Source organism: Rhinolophus sinicus, linkage group LG09 (assembly GCF_036562045.2).
Source record: "Rhinolophus sinicus isolate RSC01 linkage group LG09, ASM3656204v1, whole genome shotgun sequence".
NCBI classification, from domain to species: Eukaryota; Metazoa; Chordata; class Mammalia; order Chiroptera; family Rhinolophidae; genus Rhinolophus; species Rhinolophus sinicus.
Window position 1 is genome coordinate 80,858,196 of NC_133758.1, and position 17,747 is coordinate 80,875,942.

Sequence of the window (17,747 nt, forward strand, 5' to 3'; positions counted from 1 at the left end):
CAATGTCACCCCAATAAATTTAATTAAAAATTTTAAAAAGCCCACATTTACTCCCCTTCCCCCCAAAAAAAGAATAGAGATTAAGTCAGAGCAGCACAACACATCAGAGAAAAACTAACTTATTTAGTTGGGTAGCTTCTTGGCCATACCCACCTCAGTCCTGTTTATCAATTTATGCAGATTATTTTCTCCCTGGACATTGTTTTCCTGCATCTTCTTTTTCTCATTATTCAGAGACCCCCAAGCATGTTTTCACGTGATCAGGAAAACATTCTATATTCTTACTACTTTATTACACAGAGTATTTATTTCATTTTCTATAACCATTCTGCATTAGCTTCCCATGGCTGCTGGAAAAATTTACCGTGAACTGTTCAATGTAAAACAACAGACATATATTCTCTCACAGTTCTCAAAGCCAGCCTGAAATTAAGGTGTCAACAAGGCCATCCATGCTTCCTCCCAGGCTCTAGGGGAGATTCCTTTCCTTGCTTCTTCCAGCGTCTGGTGGTTCCAGGCATTCCTGGGTGTTCCTTGATTTGTGGCTGCATCACTCTAATCTCTGCCTCCTTCTCGTGGCCTTCTCTTCTCCGTGTCTTCTCTTCCATTTCTTATAAGAACACCTGCCATTGGATTGAGAGCTCACCTGGGTAATCCAGGATGGTTTCATCTCAAGATCCTTAACTTAATTACATCTGCAAAGACACTTTTTCCAAATAAGGTAGTATTCCTGAGTTTTGGGAATTAGGGTGTGGGCATATCTTTTGAGGAGGCCATCATTCAAACCATTACTATCTATAGAAGCAGACTCCAGTTTTCTTAACTTTCACAGCAAAAGACAAACAATGAAAGTATTTTCCCAATTGAATTTAAAGAAAAAAAGAGTTTGTCCCTCAGAATAACTCTAATTACAGTTTGAAATAAAATGATGTGTTTTTCTCATTGAAAGACCCCAACCCATTAAAAATAGATAAAATAATGTAATGTTTAAAAATACTGGAAAATTATTCATAATATCAAAAACTTATAAAAATGTATGCATGCATTTATACAAATGTCTTTATAATCTGTGTATATATGTTTGTGTATATACATGTGTATGTAAAAACACATATTTATAATGATGTACTGTATACTTACTGTGCTTAATCTTAACATAGAAAAACTTTTTCAATATTTTAACATACTTTTTAAATTCGCTATTTTTTTTTCATTTTAACTATTTAGAAAATGCTTAATCACTGTAGAAAATACAAGTAAAGAAAAAAGAAAATCACCTGAAGTCTACCACACACACCATAATTAACCAACTTTAGGGCACGTACATTCTTATTTTTCTCATGTAATTATGTCCACATGTATATATGACATGTCACTACATCTACATTTATTTATTGTTTTGATTATAACAAAACTTGAATCATGCTATAGTCTATACTCAATTTTAAAATCTTTTTTAGTTGATATTATGTTATAATTTTTATTTAAAATTGTTTTTAATGTGTCATTATTCTATATATTATATATGTGTTTATAGTGCATCATTGTTTTGATTTACTATAAGTTATCATTGAAGATTATTTTCATTAAAATGAACAGTGCTAATGAACATATTTTGTTAGACATCTTTATAATTGGGATTAATTCTCAAAGATATTCATCGTTGCTGGATCATGGAATGTGTATGTTGTGGCAGAGACTGCTAATTGTCTATCAAAATCTCTGTTATCTGATTCCTGGGCACCAGGAAGCTCAATTCCCAGCCTCACTTGCACTTGTGTGTGGCCGTGTGACTGAGTTCTAGTCAATGGAATAGAAGAGTGTGGCTCTTTTGTGCTGTCTCTGGGCTTAGGTTAGTAACAAGCAGATCTGATTCCTCCAGCTCCCCTTTATGCTGTGCTGCCTGCAGGCAGCAGAGGAAGAGGTCTTGGAGGACAGAAGAAACCTGTGCCTCTTAGGTACTAAGTGACTGGACCAGGAACTTCTGTCTCAGGGGGTCGTTGACTGAAAAATGAACTTCTATTGTTTTTGAGCTGTTATATATTATAGGGTCTTTAAAAAATTATTAAAATTTTATGTTAAATAATACTCTTGTTTTTGAAATTTTGAAAGATATTGTTAAATTACGTTTCTCAAACTTTAAACAGTGAGGATATCCTTGATGTTTTTCAAGCAAGATTATATTCAGATATTTACAATCAATATTAATATTTACCAGAAAAGTCCTGCCAACATTTTCTAGAGATTCCCCCGCATTTATTCTTCCACATGACTATTATAATCATGTTGCTAGTTTTCCTAAGATGTCTTAAGGGAGCTTGTTAAGGCTGCAATGGATATAAAATTATTAATTTTAGTATTCTTTCATCATTAAACCTTATATATTCTTCTACTTATTTATTATGTTGCTATGATAAACTGTTTTCTACATATAAGTTTTCAAAGTTAAATTATTTCCTTATACAAATTTCCCAGAAATGTGGGAATTCAGAGAAATGGTAAGAATAAATCTACAATTTCTCATGTGGGTTGTAGTGTTCCTTTTATAAGAAATATGTAAACAGTCTCATCAGAGTAAGTCAATTTGACCCCAAAGTCATTATTCTTGTGTTTTGATATTACATTAATTTATTTTAGTATAAAGAGAATAAAGTGTAACCTCAAGGTTAATTTAATTGCATTTCTTCTATATTAAAATTGAAGTTTATATGAGCTTTTAAATGGGTTTAAATTATTTTAATGTAAATTATTTATTATCATTCTCCATCTATTTGTTGGGGTATTGATTTGAATAAGCTGTATATATATTACAGATGGGTCATCCTTCTAGTGATCTGCATTTAATTAATTTTCTGTGATTTGTTATTACTTAAGTCAACAATCCATCAGGAACTTAGATTGATATAGGGTGTGTGAGATGTGTATCTAAGTTAATTTTTCCACAAATTGTCAATTAATTATTGTCACTTATTCATTAACATTCTTTTCTCTGTTCCTTCCATATGTTGTCAAATAAAATTTTTTGTTATAAGGTTTCTTTAGATATTTACATTACGTTCTAGCTGTCTTCATATTTATCTTTGTTTTAGCAGCATATTATTTTGATTATCGATGTTTTAAAATGTGATTCATTCAAAAGGTATAATTGACATAGTATTACATTAGTTTCAGGTGTAGAACATAAATATTCAATATTTATATATTGCAAAATGATCACCACAATACATCCAGTATACATCAATTGCCACACAGTTAGACATTTTTTTTCTTGTGATGAGAACTTTTATTTTTTATTTATTTATTTATTTTTTTGTGATGAGAACTTTTAGATCTACTCTCCTAGCTACTTTCAAATGTGCTATATAGTATTATTAATCATAGTCACCATGCTGTACATTACATCTCCATGACTATTCATTTTATAACTGGAAATTTGTACCTTTTGATTCCCTTCACCCTTTTTTCCCACCCCGCCTACCCTCTGTCTCTGGCAACCACCAATCTGTTCTCTATATCCATGAGCTTGTTTTTGTTTTTTGAAAAACAAATATTTTTAGTGAGAACTAAGAAATACGTGATTATATATTTCTTAAAATAGAAAGTACTACATGAAGGGTTCTTCTTTATTTTTAAATTCAAATATTCATATATATTGAAGGGATTTTGCCTTACTTGAAATATCACTAGATGTATGCCCATCATTTCTGATAACTGCATTGGTCTTGCACTCTACATTTCTTTTAATATGGATCTCTAGAAACTTTCAAGAAGATTAAATACAATGTCTTACAAAGCTCAAGGGTTATAATGAAATGTTCGTTATTGCAAGAAGTCAGGAAATGAATCCTTTTTTTTTTTTTTTTTTTGGAGGAATGGAACTATATTTATATCTGAAGTTAATTAGATATTATGCCTTATAACCAATATGGTCTAATTCATAATGAAAGAATTTTATGAAAAAATAAAGACTTAAATTTTCATTAAAACCTTTTTATGCTGGCAATTTGCCTGTGCAGTTGATTTGCATGAAACGTGATTAATGATGACTAAATAAATAGTTGTATAGGTAGAAGGAGATAAAAAATTATCCTAATAAAATAACATTTTATAGGATAAGCATTTCAACAACATAAAATCCCTAATTCATTGAAATTTTGTAACATAAAACAAGTATGTGAAATGTTAATAAGATAAACTCATTAGCTAGTGTTTATTAATTTGATTTATTTACTCCATATGTGAGTTTTCTAGGAAAAAGGCTCACAGTTCCACTTCTTTTGAGAAACTTGCACAAGGTCACAAGGCAAATAAGTAGTTCAGTACAATTTGACAGCACAGATGTAACCATTACAAAACAATTCATCTATAAATAATTGAAAATGTGAAAACAATAAAAACTCATGTTTTCTGAAATATTATTATTAAATTGCTAGATTACATTCTCAGTTTCATTTCCTCTGAAAGGATGGACACCTTTGAGAAGACCAGATCCATTTTTTAATTCACATAGGACTTTTTATGTGGTCGATGGCATAATTGTTTTTATGTATCTTCCATATAATATAAAATATAAGAGCCCTGGGTTATGTGATATGAATGATTAATATATGAGTTTATATTTGGAATACAAAATGTAATGAATACTATTGCTGCACAATAGTATTAGTAAAATTATGTAATTTATATATGGAATTAATGCATTGTAGAGCTCATTTATTTCAACTATGGTTCTAGACCCAGGTATAGTGGTTCAGTACAATCTTTATTCTGATTGAGTGGCTATGGATTTTTTTATAATTTGGGGAAGAAAACCATCATATATTCAGCATTTTTACTTGTAATAAAAGTAGACTTCAAAAGCACGTGACCTCTGTGGTTGCATAGGGTTCCCCACTGTGAACGGACCCACACTTGCTTTCATGTTCTGGTGTTATTTTCCTGGAATTCTTAATAATATTTGAACAGGTGGTCCCTCCTTTTCATTTTGCAGTGGTGTCCTGTCTGTAACCAAATACTGTAATCAGAGACTCCTTTGTGTTAAAATTATAAGTTATCTTTAATCCCAAAACTTCAGACCTCTGCAAAAACATATAAATTATTCTTTCTTCTATACTATCTTAAAGTTCAAAAAAAAGAAAAAGAAATTATCAAGTGTGAGACTAGTATGGTTTTCCTACTGGTCACGTGATGTTGATGTTGATTTTAACTACAACTCTTGCAACTTTTTTTTTTTAGAAAATATGTCAGTGCTGTTGCAACTGCAAGCTACATTACATAACCACATACTTCCCCCTATCAACAGAAAAAATATATACTAAGTAGTCATATATACTTTATCCGAATCTAGATTCAGTGATTATAAATATTTTATACCCTTTGCTCCATATATATATATATATATTCACATATAAACACACATACACACATTTTTCTTCTGAACCATTTGAAAATAATTTACAGAAATTTTGATATTTCACCCCTAAATAATTCAGCTGCCATCTCCCAAAAACATTTACCTGCATAACCTTGGTACCACCCAAGATATTGTAACTTGATATAACTATATTATCTAATATTATTCCAATTCAAATTTCTCTAATTATCCCTAAGTATCTTTTATCAGTTTTAGAAACCTAGCATCCTATTTAGAATCATGCATTACATTTGGTTCTCATGTCTCTAATTTAGTAAAAATATCCATATTTGCTATTTTTCCTCCAGGGGATTTTAAGCTTGATGAAAGCAGAAGCCCCTGTGGCTTATCCTTTGATCACCCAAAAAGGCTGAATGATTTAGGATAAAAGACAACATGGTGTGGAGTCCAGGCCTTGAGTCACATGTGCATGAATTCTAGCCCTACCAGTTTATTCTGTGACCTTGGATCTACCGTGTTTCCCCGAAAACAAGACCTAGCCAGACAATCAGCTCTAATGCATCTTTTGGAGCAAAAATTAATGTAAGACCCAGTCTTATTTTACTATAAGACCGGTTCCATAACATAACATAACATAACATAACATAACATAACATAACATAACATAACATAACATAACATAACATAACATAACAACAGAATACAATACAATACAATACAAATAGTATAATACTTGGTAAAATATAATAATATAATATGATATAATATAATACAGGGTCTTATATTAATTTTTGCTCCAAAAGATGCATTAGGGCTGATTGTCCGGCTAGGTCTTATTTTCATGGAAACACGGTAGTAGTCTTTAAATTCTCTGAGCTTCATTACCTGCATGAAAGCAATTTTTGCAGAGATGAAATGGCATAAGGAATATGAAGTACCTGGCATGTGGATGGAACTTCATAAATATTTCCTCTCCATCCTTGCCCCAGTGTATGCTGGTAGTGGGTTTTTGGTATTGTTTCTTTTTCTCAATATGCAGAGTGGGATTGAGAGGAAGGGAAAAAAAGGGGATTTTCTGTCTTCTGGTCTTAAGAACCTATATGTATTGTGTCATTTCCAAAATGATGAGAACAGATTTTATAATATTTGAAGTATACTAAGATTCATTTTAAATTTGTAAACTATATACGATAAAGTTGTATTTTAAAAATATGGCACCTGGAAATCAGAAAAAGTAAGGTTTGGAAAAGGTACTTTGTATTTAAATGAATGGTCCCTGTCCTTGAAAGTAGCAATGGCAAATGCCAGGAGAAACAGAAGAGGGTCTCAGCTACAGTGAATTACACTACCATCCTTCCACACTCCGACTGGATTCTGAGCACCCAAAGATCTGATGGTGGCCACATTTCCTGACATTCATTGGCAGCAAGTCTCTCTTCTCTCTCCACAGTTTTGTCAAAGTGGCACCATAGCTTTAGAAACAGTGAAATGAGAACACTGAAATGCTATGTAAATGTCAGGGGCTGCTGTTTCTTCATGATTTTGACATCTGAAATCTTGCCTCACCTCCTGTGCTTTGGGAGCTCTTCCTGAGGAGAGGGAAGAGTATGCAATGGGATTGGGTGCTCTACAATTGGAAATTTATGGATAGATCTTGTTCGATTGGTTATATATCTCCGAGTTATTGTGGGAAGGCTATATCTTTCTCTTGATAACTCAAGGCAACAGCAATCAGCATCAATAGTTTCTCTATGGGGCAGTTTAGTTAATCCAAACCACTGAACTGCAACTTTTTATTTTTGCTTGAAGTCATAGCTTGGAAAATACTTTGGAAATAAATCCATGAGGTTCGTTTGATTTCTTATCATTTGCCCTGTAATCTCATAGTTCATAGTACAAATGTAGCTGTCTGACTGACTGATACCTTTTTGCAAAATTAGTTATTGAATCTAAGTCTGAGAGAAACTTATCCTAAATTGTTTTCTTGACCTTGATGAAATCATCATCCCTGTCTTTGTTATTTGATCTGTTTGGAAGAAATACTCAACATAGTACGCCTTTTGCTTCAAGAGCCACAGGGCCCTTTAGTCATTCTCAATCCACTCTTTTTCTCTGTAAGGTTCATTTCAGGGGGAAGCACCACTATCTTAAGGATTTTACAGATGAAGCTAAAAAAGGAAACTCTCTCATGCTCTCTCCCTTTTTACTTCTCTTTTTTCTTCTCTTCTCTTCTCTTCTCTTCTCCTTCTTCTCTCTCCCTCCCTCCCTCCCTCCCTCCCTCCCTCCCTCCCTCCCTCCTCTCTCTTTCTTCACATCTGGGAGTTTGCATTTACTTTCAGATTTACCACCTTGGAAGTACTAAAGATCTTCATCTGTTTACCATGATTTCCTATGCTTGTGCAGGTAAACTATGACTGTAAGAAACTGGTCTGAAACAGTAGCTACCCTTAGTAAAAAATTTCACTGACAGTTAAGACCTAGAAGAAAGAGGGATTGGTAAATGGGTCCATGCAGCTGGAGCAACATGGAGTCAGGCACATGATAACACACAGATGTCTCATTTGTGCCCTTTAGTGAGCATCACCAAGCCATGGGCTGGCCAATCCCTCTGGTGTAGTTTGAGTTAGAATCAGGTAATAATTAGAGGCAAACAGAAGAATTAATAGCTCTGTTTGGAGACATATGAGATATTACTACATACCTATTAAAATGGCTAACACCCAAAATACTCACAACACCAAATGCTGGTGAGGATATGGTAATATAAACCATCATCCATTTTTGGTGGGAATGCTAGATGGTGCGTCCACTCTGGAAGACACTTTGGCAGTTTCTTACAGGACTAATCATAAGATACAGCAGGTGCATTCTTCACATTTATTCTAATGCATTGCAAACATATGTGCCCACAAAAACCTACTCATGAATGTTTATAGCAGCTTTCTACATAAAAACCAAAAGTTGGAGGCAACCAAGATGTCCTTCAATAGATGAAACTGTGGTACATCCAGACAATGTGCATTAGTTTCCTACAGCTGCTGTAACAAAGTACTACAAATTGGGTGGCTTCAACAACAGAAATGAATAGTCACACCGCTCTGGAGGCTAGAAGTCTGAAATCAAGGTACAGACAAGATTGGTTCCTTCCGAGGGCTGTGAGGGAGAATCTGTTCTATGTCTCTATCCTAGCTGGAGGTGTGCTGGTAATCTTTTGCCTTCCTTGGCTTGTGGCAGCATAATTCCCGAAGAGCCACAGGGCCCTCTGTCTCCGTGTCCAAATTTCCCATTTTTATAAGGACACAGTCATATTGGTTTAGGGCCCTTTCTCATGACCTCAACTTGATCATCTGCAAAGACCGTCTTCCCAAATAAGATCACATTCACAGGGAGTCAGGACTTCAGCATTTTTGGGGGAGAGGGGGCACAATTAAACTCATAACACAGTGGAATACTATTATAATACTTCACTATTCCAGTAGTAAAAATAAATGAGATATCTAGCCATGAAGAGACATGGAGGAAACCTAAAATGCATATTGTTAAATGAAAGAAGCCAATCTTAAAAGGCTGTATACTGTATAATTCTAACTATATGATATTCTTGAAGAGGCAAAAATAGGGAGAAAGTAAAAAGATCAGTGGTTGCCAGGCATTCAGAAGAGGCAGATAGGTGGGGCACCGGTGATTTTTAGAGAAGTGAAACTATGCTGTATGATACTGTAATGGTGGATACATGTCGTTATACATTTGTCAAAATCCATAGAATATACCACACAAAAAGTAAACCCTCATGTAAACATTGTATCAATATTGACTCATCAATTGTAACAAATGTACTACACAAAAGCAAGACCTTCATAATAGGGAAAACTTGAGTGTTGGGGGATAGGGATGATGAGTATATGGGAACTCTCTATACTTTCTGTTTAATTTTGCTATAAACTTAAAACCTCTAAAAAATAAAATCTATTAATTTACTTTAAAAAAAAAAGTCCCTGTGGGTAACAGACAGACTTTAAAAATGTGACCAAGATGTTTCCCTTGCAAGGCTCAGATAAGAACAATTCCAGTAGAAGGAACAGCTGGAACAGAAGCTCTCAAGTGGAGACCAGCTGAGTGCCCGAAGAACACCATGAGGGGTGGAGGGAGAGGCGGATGCAGGAGAAGAAGGTGGGCAGGGAATGGAGCACATAGGGCTTTTTTAAAACAATGTATAGTTTGGGTTTTATTCTGAGTTTTATATAAAACCATTTGATGGTTTAATAGGGAAGTATTAGGATATGACCTATGTTTAAAAAATATCACTCTGGCTATTGGATATAGAGAATAAATTGTGTATGGAGGTGACATTGGAAGCAGGAAGATTAGTTAGGAGGATATTTTAATGGTCCAAGCAAGAGGTGGTGATAGTTTGACCTAAGGTGAGCAATGGATATGGAAATAAGGGGGTTGATTGGGGATATATTGATAAAGGTAAAGGAAGAGAGAATTTCTCACTCCATTAATTGTCTATGACACTGCCATGAATCTGGAAATATGTGGAGATATCAAATTGGTTATATGCTGAAATCCATGCCCTTTGCCATTCACATCCCCTTCCATGGAATGAAAACTCATCAGATCAAATATTGCTTTAAATAAATGGACCTTGTAAAATCGCACATGATGTTTGCTTTTCATAATGTTTGCTGTAATAGACTCTGACCAGCATCTGAAACTCATTTAATATAGGCTTATTTTAAATTATTTTACTTTCCTTTCACTTTCTCTGAAATTTTTTTATTGTTGGAGGTGGGAAGAAAATATCTCCTTTAGTAAAGAGAGAAATTAATATAATTGAGCAACTTTGTGTTGATAGCAACTCTGCAAATTATTAGTAAAACACACGTTTCTTTAGATTGAGAAACCAAATCTACAATGTAGGCAGCAATGATGGGGAGTCGTTGAATATGATGACATCACATTAGCAGATATCAATCACAACTTGGCAAGGAAAAGAAGGGAGTCACCCTTTAAAAACAAAAACAAAACAAAACAAAACAAAACAAAATTCTTAAAATTGGCTAAGAGTTACAAGTGTGCCAATTTTTGCCTCAATATGTTAAGATGGTTGGCGAAAAAATTAGAAAGCAAAGAAGAACCACAATTGATTTAAAATGTGGTGAATTAACAGAATTGGGGCCATTTATTTCTAAAGAAGAATGACCTCAAAAATTAAATAATTTTAAGCAAATTTAGGAAAATCACTATAGTCTTTGAAACATAATTATACTAAGGGGTTGTTTCCTAGGAGAAAACTCAGATGCACATAGGATAATAGTCAAATGAAGAAGAATGTCGGGATAGTTAACATACTTTGAACAAAAAAATAATAGGATGGTATATTTAAATTATATACATTTTTATTACTCAAATTGATCCTTTCATTTTAGAAAAGTATACCTGATTCTTGAAAATAATCATTATTAAGAATTATACTTGTTTAATGAAGAAGGCATAGTAGTATCCTTGGAACTGTTATTCACGGTATGTGACATCATTTATTTTTTTAGTCCATCCGAAGATACACTTAGATCCTTCATGCTGTTTGCTACTTACATTTATGAAGAGTGAAATGGTACTCTTATTCAGAGCTACGTTATCTCCTTTACTCATTTTTGGGAAAGACTTCACCTGATTTTGAAATTTCACTATTTGCAAGTACATTGTTTTCTTTGTATAGACCAGAGCAAGTGTCTACACATGGGTAATATTACTCTCAGCTTCATGAAACAGTTTTCAGCTCTAAGTTGAATAAACGCAACATCGTCAAATATTATCATGTCTTAATAGAAAGGAAAAGGTGGATGTGTTATCTATTGCCACTACCCCCATGTTTTGTTTTTTCATTTCAAAAGTTCTTACCAGCAGAGAGTTACAAAATAATTAAAGAATTTGTACAATGTTGACATTGCACTCAGCATCAGTAATTTTCAGTTCAAAGTTGCAAGAAATTGCCATTTTGACTTATATACTAAGACCCTTTCTAGTAAATAAACACTTTAAAAACACTTGCAAGAGACTATCTAAAACTTTTAAAATGAGAAATACATCTATGTGTTTCTTAATAAAATATTGAGGATATAGGCTATTGTAATAATGTAAACAAAAAGTCAAGCCTTTATTGGGTAGGTACAATAGTTGTGTTAATTGGAATCTTTTTTGCTTAAGAGTTTTATGAGTTGCTTGAATAAGAAAAATTAAATTGCCTGTTTTCTTTTACCGTTCCCTCCCCCCCCCCCATTTGTGAGAAGTTCTCAATGTCAACCAGGATGCAAATGGAGTATTGTGGGAGACAGAGAGCAGAAAAGTGGGGAGCGGACTAAGAGCATTAGTGTTAACCTTGCAATTAATTCCAGTGCTAAGGCAAAAGAGGGAAAGGCGGTGACCCTTCGTATTCTCCCCAGCACAGCCAGGGGAAGTGGGGTGAGAGGCACCACAGAACCCCACTACGTCAGTTGCGGGGCGGAGGAGAGGGCATACTGTCTTCTGACTCTGGAAGGGCTTCCTTCTCTTTCCAGAGCATCTTTCTGCCCAAGTCTTATATTCTCAATTCAGCTAGTCTCTGGTGGCTTGATTTACAGTAAATGATATAATGTCCGTTAGAAAACGCTTCTGAGGGGTGATTTTGGGGGTTGTGAAGACACAAACGTCCTCTACAGACCAAAATGAATCTGCCTAAGAAAGATTTGTAAGTGAATCTTTATAAATGGATACATATGTACGTACACGCGTATGCATGTTTCGTTTCTATTCCTTACATACGTTTTCCATCTAAAACGTGCTTCCTCCATAGCGCATCTAATTTGTCTGCTCTATTTGGGGCTGCACAGCTCATCTTTACAGTCGACTGGGGAGCTGTTGCTTCTGCCAACGCCGCCGTCAGCCTGGGCGCTGAACAAATGCTGAGGGCGAGCAGGCAGCGAAAGGAGTAGAGGAAACGCTCCCCTTCAGCTGCCTCCTCCACCGCGAAATTCCCCAGTCGTCCTGGGCCCCCGCCTCCAAACACCGTGCAAAGTTGGCCCAGAGCCTGGGCGCAGGGCGCAGCGGGCCGGGCGCCTGATGGCAGGATGCTGGAGCGGCGCCCTGCGCAGCCCGGAGAGCCTCCAGGGGCCGCCGCAGCCGGGGCAGCCGTCACGTCCTCTCCCCGCCGCCCCGCGCGCCCCTGGTCTCCCAGGCGGCCCCCAGCCCAGGGCTCCGAGCAGCGGCGCTAACAGCTCCGGCTCACAAGTCGCGTCCCTCAAGTCCCTATCCCCCGCCAGCCCGCGGGTCGCCTCCTCCCCGCCACTGCAGCGCGGGCAGCGATTTGGCGCTCCCAAGGACTCCCTGCCGCTCTCCCCGCACCGGCTGCTGTTGCTGCCGCTGCTGCTGAATCCTCGGCGCCGCAGCCCACAGCCCAGCCCGCGGACACCCCGGGCCGGACGTCGGAGACGCGCACCTGACGGTCCCCGGGACGTGCACTTGGTGCGCAGTCGGGGGGTGGGAGGAAAGGGGAGGGGAGTTCCTGATTCCCTAGCGGACCCAGCAAGTTGTCCTTAAAAATAAATCTCGCCGGCCAGCGGTGGAGCAGCCACTTGGTGAGAGCAGCATGTGGACTGGCTCGCCGGGTCCGCTGAGTGCTCTGTGGCTGCGGCCGCCGTCAGAGCATCTGCTGCCAGCAGCAGGAGCCCCGCGCGGGGCGAGGAGCAGGGACGCGCGCCCGCCCCGTCCCCTGCTTACTGCTGGCCGCTCCTTCTCGGGAGGCGGCAGTCACTGTGGCCGCTGAGACACCAGCCCGCGTTTCCAAGGCTGGTCGCCTGGTGAGGAGTTGAGACTACACTTCCAGCTGGGACCCACATGGCTTGTTACCTGGTCATCAGTTCGAGGCATCTCAGCAATGGGCACTACAGGGGCATTAAAGGAGTCTTCAGAGGTCCCCTCTGCAAGAACGGATCTCCTTCTCCGGTAACCTGCGTACACACACACACACACACACACACACACACACACACACACACACACACGCACGTTTAAAATCAATATAAACAATAAGAGATATTGTGCCGGTGCACTGAGTAGGTGGTGGATATCTACCTTACCCATAGGCTTATTGTCTACTTATACAGTTTATTGGCAGACTGTTACACAGTGAGAGATGTGTGTTTACATGTGTATTTTCAGCACAGTCATTAGTGCTATGGATGCAAATATTTACTGAATGCAGTTAAGTCGGGGTCTGTGAAGGTAGCTCCTGTGTGCTATATCAAGTTATGAATCTGCTGATTTGGGCTGATTAGAAAGTTTGAGTGGCACTTTGTAACCATGCTTTGTGATTAGTTTAATAATCGGCTGTTACTTTATATTTTATAAGAAAATAAACTCTTTAAAGATTTTGCATCAGGGTACTGGCAAAAGGACAGGTGTTGGATACCGAAACTTGATGAAATCTAATGATTATCTATGAACGTTCTTCAAGGAAAGCCAGAGTTCTCTGTGGAAATATGAATTGGATAGTTTGTTGTAGTATGTACAAATGTATTTACATGCAGTTTGAGTGATTGATATTTAATTTAGTAAACTATTCAGTTTAGTTTACATTTGATTTATTCAAGTATTTTATCTAAAATAATTTTGACCAGGCTCTATGGCTTTAATATATTATCAATTTATTTCTTAATACATACTGTATATAGACAAATGTTTTAAGGACTCAAATGTATTTCAAGAAAAAAATATATGTGTCATAATATAGTAAAAAAGTGTTGGATTATTAGTAATGACTAAGTGGCTAAACTTAAAGAATATTTTTTCTAGTTTAATGTAAAAACCAGTATTTCAAGTTTATGATATAAAGAAGGAAAACTTAAGTTGCCTGATTTTTATTCTTGTATTGGTACTTACCATGATGGTTTAATACTTCATTAGCATGGGTTATTCAAAACTAATATATTATAAAAACCTTTAAGTGCTATATGTGATTTGCAGGAAAAATCTAAAATGAGAAAATGCAAGTATCCAGAGATATCACTAGTATTCCTAATTATGACAAACTACTGCCTCACGTGATTTTATACACTATACAAAGTGGGTTGTCCTAATTCCCCCCTCCCAGGTGCTACATGGTATTAAATCAGACGTGTAAGATGGACTATATACTGTTCGTATTGGCACTTACAATGAATTTATAGGGTTGGAATGCTGTTGCAGAGTTTTACTTGAATAAATCCCACATTCAGTCTTTCTGAGCAGCTGGTCTGAATCCTTCCTATTTTTAAAGATTCTCAGAATTAGAGTTTTTGCGGTCTCAGCAAACCACATTAATGTTTAGCAACTCACAGTGTCAGAATCTTCCTTAAAGCAAACTTAAATCTTTCAAATTCTTCTCTATGCTCATTTCGTCGGGAAGACCTAGAGTGTTCCACCTTTCTCAAGATATTATTTTTCAACCCTTAGTAATCTCTGTGGCTGTCATCCAAAACCCTCTCTTTGATTATGGAAACCTGAATTGGATAGTGTATTACAGCACATGTGCCTTAATAATTCACAAGGTAAAGGTTTAATTACTTCATCATTTCTACGTTGTTTAGTTCTGTATAAATTGGTTGTACTATGGTGTTCATCTTCCCAAATCTAAAGGGTTTGCAGAGGAAATTTCTGTCACATTGTCAAAAAGTGTCCTTCGTCCCCCACTGTGATTACTCGTCTCCCAGGAGCCCGATTGACCCACAGACACTGGACATGTAAATGTGGATGTGAGAAGACAACCAATAATCTTCATGGCTCTCACACTCACAGAACATTGTTCTTATTCACTATTGGGCTGGTTTTTACTAAAATACTTATTCACTTACTTTTATCTAGGTGCTATACTTTGATTCACTGGATTGTTCTCTCTAATAATTTCCACATTCAAATTAAATTACATTTGCATCATTTAAAAATATCTAAATTAGTCTATGTATGTAGTTCCTAAACTTGATTTATTTTGTCTTCTTTTGTATTTTACTATGAAATTTGAATGACTTTTTCAAGGTTTGAATAGTCTCTCACATGAGCTGGGCAGTATGTGAAAAATTGATGTTCATTCATTCTCTGTCATGGGCAGCTTGCTAGATAAGTCAGAATTTCCTTCACACTCCATAACACTTAGTCTTTTCTCCCTAGAATGAATTGGTCTCTACTTTCTGGACCTTAGACCCTTGAGCATTTAAGTAGTAGTTTCCTTGCCTAGGTGAGTTTGTTTGCCTTCTTATTTAGTTAGTTGTGAAGCCTGAAACTAAAAACTCTAGTTAAAAAACATGTCTTTTTTTAATACTCAGTAATATACATCCCCTAGTTACTTTCAGGTTAACATAAATTTATTGATTTTTTATCAGCATAAATATTAAACTCATAGATCCATACGATACATTATTTTTTCTTAAAACACATAGCAACTCTCACAATACTTTTTTTTTTTTTCAAATTTAGTGCACAGAGTAGTTTCAAAGTGACCTCTACATCAATGACTTTCATTAGTTTCACTCATTGAGACTCAAATTTATATGGGACTATGGATTGGGATATCATTCGTTGATTTAACTCACTCTTACTAAGTTCTGCATACTTCAACTTTGGTTCTTACTCTTTTATTCTAAGTGTCCCTTCTTCCTATTTTAATCCATATTTTTTCTGTTTAAATAGAGCTGTTGAAAAGTAGCACAAGACACAATTATTGAACCAGACTATTTTGTAACTTTGTTATAGAAAAGAGAAAAGCCACAATTCATTTTTGATATGAGCTTCTTTTGGAGTTCTAATTTAAACACATCTAATATGAATTTAACATTTAAATGTCTGATAGATACAATTCTTCAGTTATATATTTAAAGTAGTTGTATACATATGACATGCTCGAATCACATGTCTATAGTATCTGAGTACATGATATTAAAGTGACAGTACTAAAGCTCATGATTACAGATACACATTTTTATTTCAAGGATTTCATTTAGAAAACATTGAATCATTATATAGAATTCTTATAATAAGTACTTAATGGGTTACTTGAGAAATAAATAAAGCATTTTGCCCCCAATTTTCAGAGTTGAACAAACATAAAATCCTAGAGTGAAAGTCAGCTCCTATCTTCAAAGTAGAAACATGCAAATATCTTATCTATTGCATCTTTCTTCTTTTTGGAGACTTGGTATGAAAAAAAAATAGCAAACTGCTTTTCATCCTGATTAGAATGTGAATAATTGATTTGAGGTAGTTTATGTTACTTTAAATCCAAGGATAGATTAAAGAAAAGAAAAATGACAGCAAGTATTGCATAGTGTTTAATGGTAAAAGTCTCCAATTTTAGAAAGTAAATTTGCATGCTCCCACATTTTAGAATATTTATCTCCCCCTCTATCAGAACTCTAAAATAATATGACTGAAGGATGACTTTAAAAATCAATGTGACACACACACACAGATACATATATTGATATACACATTGTTATCTATGCTCAAACATAAGAAGTTACCTATATATTACTTTATAGAGTCTTTTACCATCAAGTATGTTGATGGTAAAACTTTGTTACAATAATTTAAGTTTTCATTATGAAAACATTCTTTAGGTGAGCTAATTTCTTTGTGAATTTCTAAGGTCTTCTATCACCATGTTTGAAATCAGTAGAACAAGTAACATCATCTCTGTGGTGTCAAAAATGTATATGAATAAATTCTTAGTTATTTTGTGTAATGCAAAATATCTCAACTTTAGATTCAAGTATGGTTTGTTATAGTTGACTTAATCTGTGTGTGGTTAATAGTAAGATTATCATTCAGGATAGCCATTGATTAAATGTTAATAATAATCGTAGTTGTATATTTTATCTGTAGTACATGTTAAGATTATTACCACTCTTTTGAAGCTTCGATAGAGTAATACTTCTTAAGAAGTGCTTATTTCTGAAAGCACCATAGTTAGACATCCAGGAATATCTGTTTCTAGAAATGCCTATTGTCTTCCCCTAAAACATTGGATCTGAAGAAAATTCATGGCATTTTTCACCTGAGTGAAACAGATGAGGGTGCTTGGATTTTGTTGTTGTTGTTGTTACTTTCTTTTGTCTAGCGTTCTTATCCTAAATTATATATCTAAGTAAATTGCCTAATACAAACAAGCAATAGCTTTAAATGGACTACACTCCTATAAAGCTCCCTTTTAAAAATTACAAACACATATATATAAATGAAAGAAGTTCTAGAAAAGAATACCTTGAGGGTGTTTCTATTCACAGAACTCCTTAAATGAGGAAATGAGTGCAGTTACAACCTTTTTCTTTTTTCTAATATCTATAATCTTCAATTGTACGTATTT

General features: G+C 35.6%; 1 protein-coding gene across 1 annotated transcript in view; it reads left to right on the forward strand.

Annotated features, from left to right (window-relative positions):
• The first annotated feature begins 12,738 nt into the window (after positions 1-12,738).
• Positions 12,739-17,747, forward strand: part of ZNF804B (zinc finger protein 804B) — a 447,541-nt gene continuing 442,532 nt past the window's right edge. The window contains exon 1 of the mRNA XM_019716413.2: positions 12,739-13,357. Coding sequence (XP_019571972.2) covers positions 13,250-13,357 — 108 coding nt within the window. The 5' untranslated portion in view covers positions 12,739-13,249. The remainder of the gene's footprint in view (positions 13,358-17,747) is intronic.